At 56.8% G+C, this 2,317-nt stretch overlaps 1 protein-coding gene across 1 annotated transcript in view; it reads right to left on the bottom strand.

The window, feature by feature from the left end:
- Positions 1 to 615: 615 nt before the first annotated feature.
- Positions 616 to 2,317, bottom strand: part of LOC133362956 (regulator of nonsense transcripts 3A-like) — a 6,906-nt gene continuing 5,204 nt past the window's right edge. The window contains exons 4-5 of the mRNA XM_061581932.1: positions 1,893 to 2,015; positions 616 to 620 (exon numbers count right to left, since the gene is read on the bottom strand). Of these exons, the coding sequence (XP_061437916.1) occupies positions 616 to 620; positions 1,893 to 2,015 (128 nt within the window). The remainder of the gene's footprint in view (positions 621 to 1,892; positions 2,016 to 2,317) is intronic.

Here is a 2,317-nt window from a genome sequence, read left to right on the forward strand (position 1 = left end):
CCTCATGGTGGCAGGAGCCAGAGCCGGTCCACCGGACCTACTGAATACCAAAGAGATTCAGGCGGTACCGGTCCAGCTCCCGACAGAGGAGTGGCAGCCTCTCCTCCGAAATGAGCGTTCGAACATTTCACGTGGCCATCCGTGTAGTGGCTTTTTGTTGTTTCTGGAGGTGCCCCAATGGTAAGGATTCAGTCTCGTGGCTCCGCCAAATGGGGTTTGGCCAGGAGACGTCATAGACACCTGTCCCGCCGGGGCCTCCGGCACAAGCTTAATACGTGTTTTACCCCGTAGGTTAGTGGTAGTTAATTGAAGGTGGAGGGGTTACCAGCCCCTCGCACCCATCCAGAGCCCCCATTTGGCCGCTGTGGTTGTTACAAACGCCATAAAGGGAAAAGCCAATCTAAGTTGGCCCTCCCCACACGGCACTGCCCACCACAGCGTTGCCGTCCAGCACCACGAGGAGGTAGGGGGTTGTTTTTGCCAGACTACCACTCACCCACACACTTACTCACCCACACACTCACATAGCTGTCAACCCCTTATCAGTGCCCTACCTTATTGCAGACCAATTCAGACCTCATTGGTCACCCCGTGCCCCTCATAAATCTTCAACGTTCATCCTACAAAGTCCCGTCACACGGGAGAAACACAAACAAATAGACAAAAACATTTATTTTGCCCCGTATTGAAACGGCTGTACGCCGTGTGCACCTGAAAACTCAATTTCCCCTGTACAAGAATCCGGGGTAAACCGTATGGGTTGATTTAGTTTTCGTGACCAATATCGCTAATAGAGGTTGTATTGGGTTAGAGCGCGTAAATATATAAACGTTGTGTCGTGAAACCCGCCACCACCCGCCACGGCCAAAAAAAAAGAAGCCACGCCCTGCGGCACGTGGCGCTGGACGCGCGACACGCACGGCACAAAAGCGTCACGTGGTGGTGGTCGTCGTCGTCGCGCAAGCCACGCCCACAACGACCGAGCACGTGACAAGGTGACAAGGAGGCAGAGGTCGCAAACGGGTTTTGATTCCTTACCCGTACCCGGCCGCACCAGAGTCGCAAACGGGTACCCGTACCCGGCCGTACCCGTACCCTACCCGTACCCGGCCGGGTACGGGTAGGGTACGGGTATCGGGTACCTGATTGCGACCTCTGGGATGAAGCCACGTTGCAGGCGCGGGTGGGTTGATTCTAGGAACTTGAATTGTGAGAAGAGACAAGACGTTGGGAAACGAGTGACAAACGGTCACTCACCAGTGACTCATGGCCTACCCGTACCCGTACCCGGCCGCACCAGTGTCGCAAACGGGTACCCGTACCCGGCCGTACCCGTACCCTACCCGTACCCGGCCGTAGGTTATGGGTAGGGTACGGGTACCCGATTGCGACCTCTGGGATGAAGCCATGTTGCAGGCGCGGGTGGGTTGATTTTAGGAACTTGAATTGTGATAAGAATGACAAGACGTTGGGAAATGAGTGACAAACGGTTACTCACCAGTGACTCATGGCCTACCCGTACCCGTACCCGGCCGCACCAGTGTCGCAAACGGGTACCCGTACCCGGCCGTACCCGTACCCTACCCGTACCCGGCCGTAGGTTACGGGTAGGGTACGGGTACCCGATTGCGACCTCTGGGATGAAGCCATGTTGCAGGCGCGGGTGGGTTGATTTTAGGAACTTGAATTGTGATAAGAATGACAAGACGTTGGGAAATGAGTGACAAACGGTTACTCACCAGTGACTCACGGCCTACCCGTACCCGGCCGCACCAGGGTCGCAAACGGGTACCCGTACCCGTACCCTGCCGGGTACGGGTAGCCGGTTATCGGGTAGGGTACGGGTATCGGGTACCCGGTTGTGACCTCTGCAAGGAGGGTGCCGTTCGCACCGGCGCAGAGAGGGCTTTTCCGGCCCCTCCGGCGTTCGAAGAAGATGTGGGGCGCGTCACCGGCGTGCGAGCGGTACGTGGCATGCTCCAGCCGGAGCCGCGCCTTGAGTAGGCCCCTGAACACTGGCGCCGCAGAGCGGGAGAGAAAGAGAGCGGGAGAGAGAGAGTGGGAGAGACAGCAGAAGAGCGGGAGAGACTTTTAAACAACTTATATTGCCGCCAGCAGCAACAGCACTGGAGGCGATTCCGATATGAAATACACAAAGTCACCAGCCAAACAAATAAACGCTACAAATCCACGCGCTGTGGCGCTAAATGTACCGCGCACAATACGAAAAAAAAGTCACGTGGTGGTGGTGGTTGTGGTGGTGGTGGTGGTCATCGCGCACGCCACGGTGACGAGCGAGCGCTTCAGAAGGTGAACA

The sequence above is a fragment of the Lethenteron reissneri genome, unplaced genomic scaffold (genome assembly GCF_015708825.2).
Source record: "Lethenteron reissneri isolate LAM-NWPU_2019-01 unplaced genomic scaffold, ASM1570882v1 scaffold_1638, whole genome shotgun sequence".
Taxonomy (NCBI): domain Eukaryota; kingdom Metazoa; phylum Chordata; class Hyperoartia; order Petromyzontiformes; family Petromyzontidae; genus Lethenteron; species Lethenteron reissneri.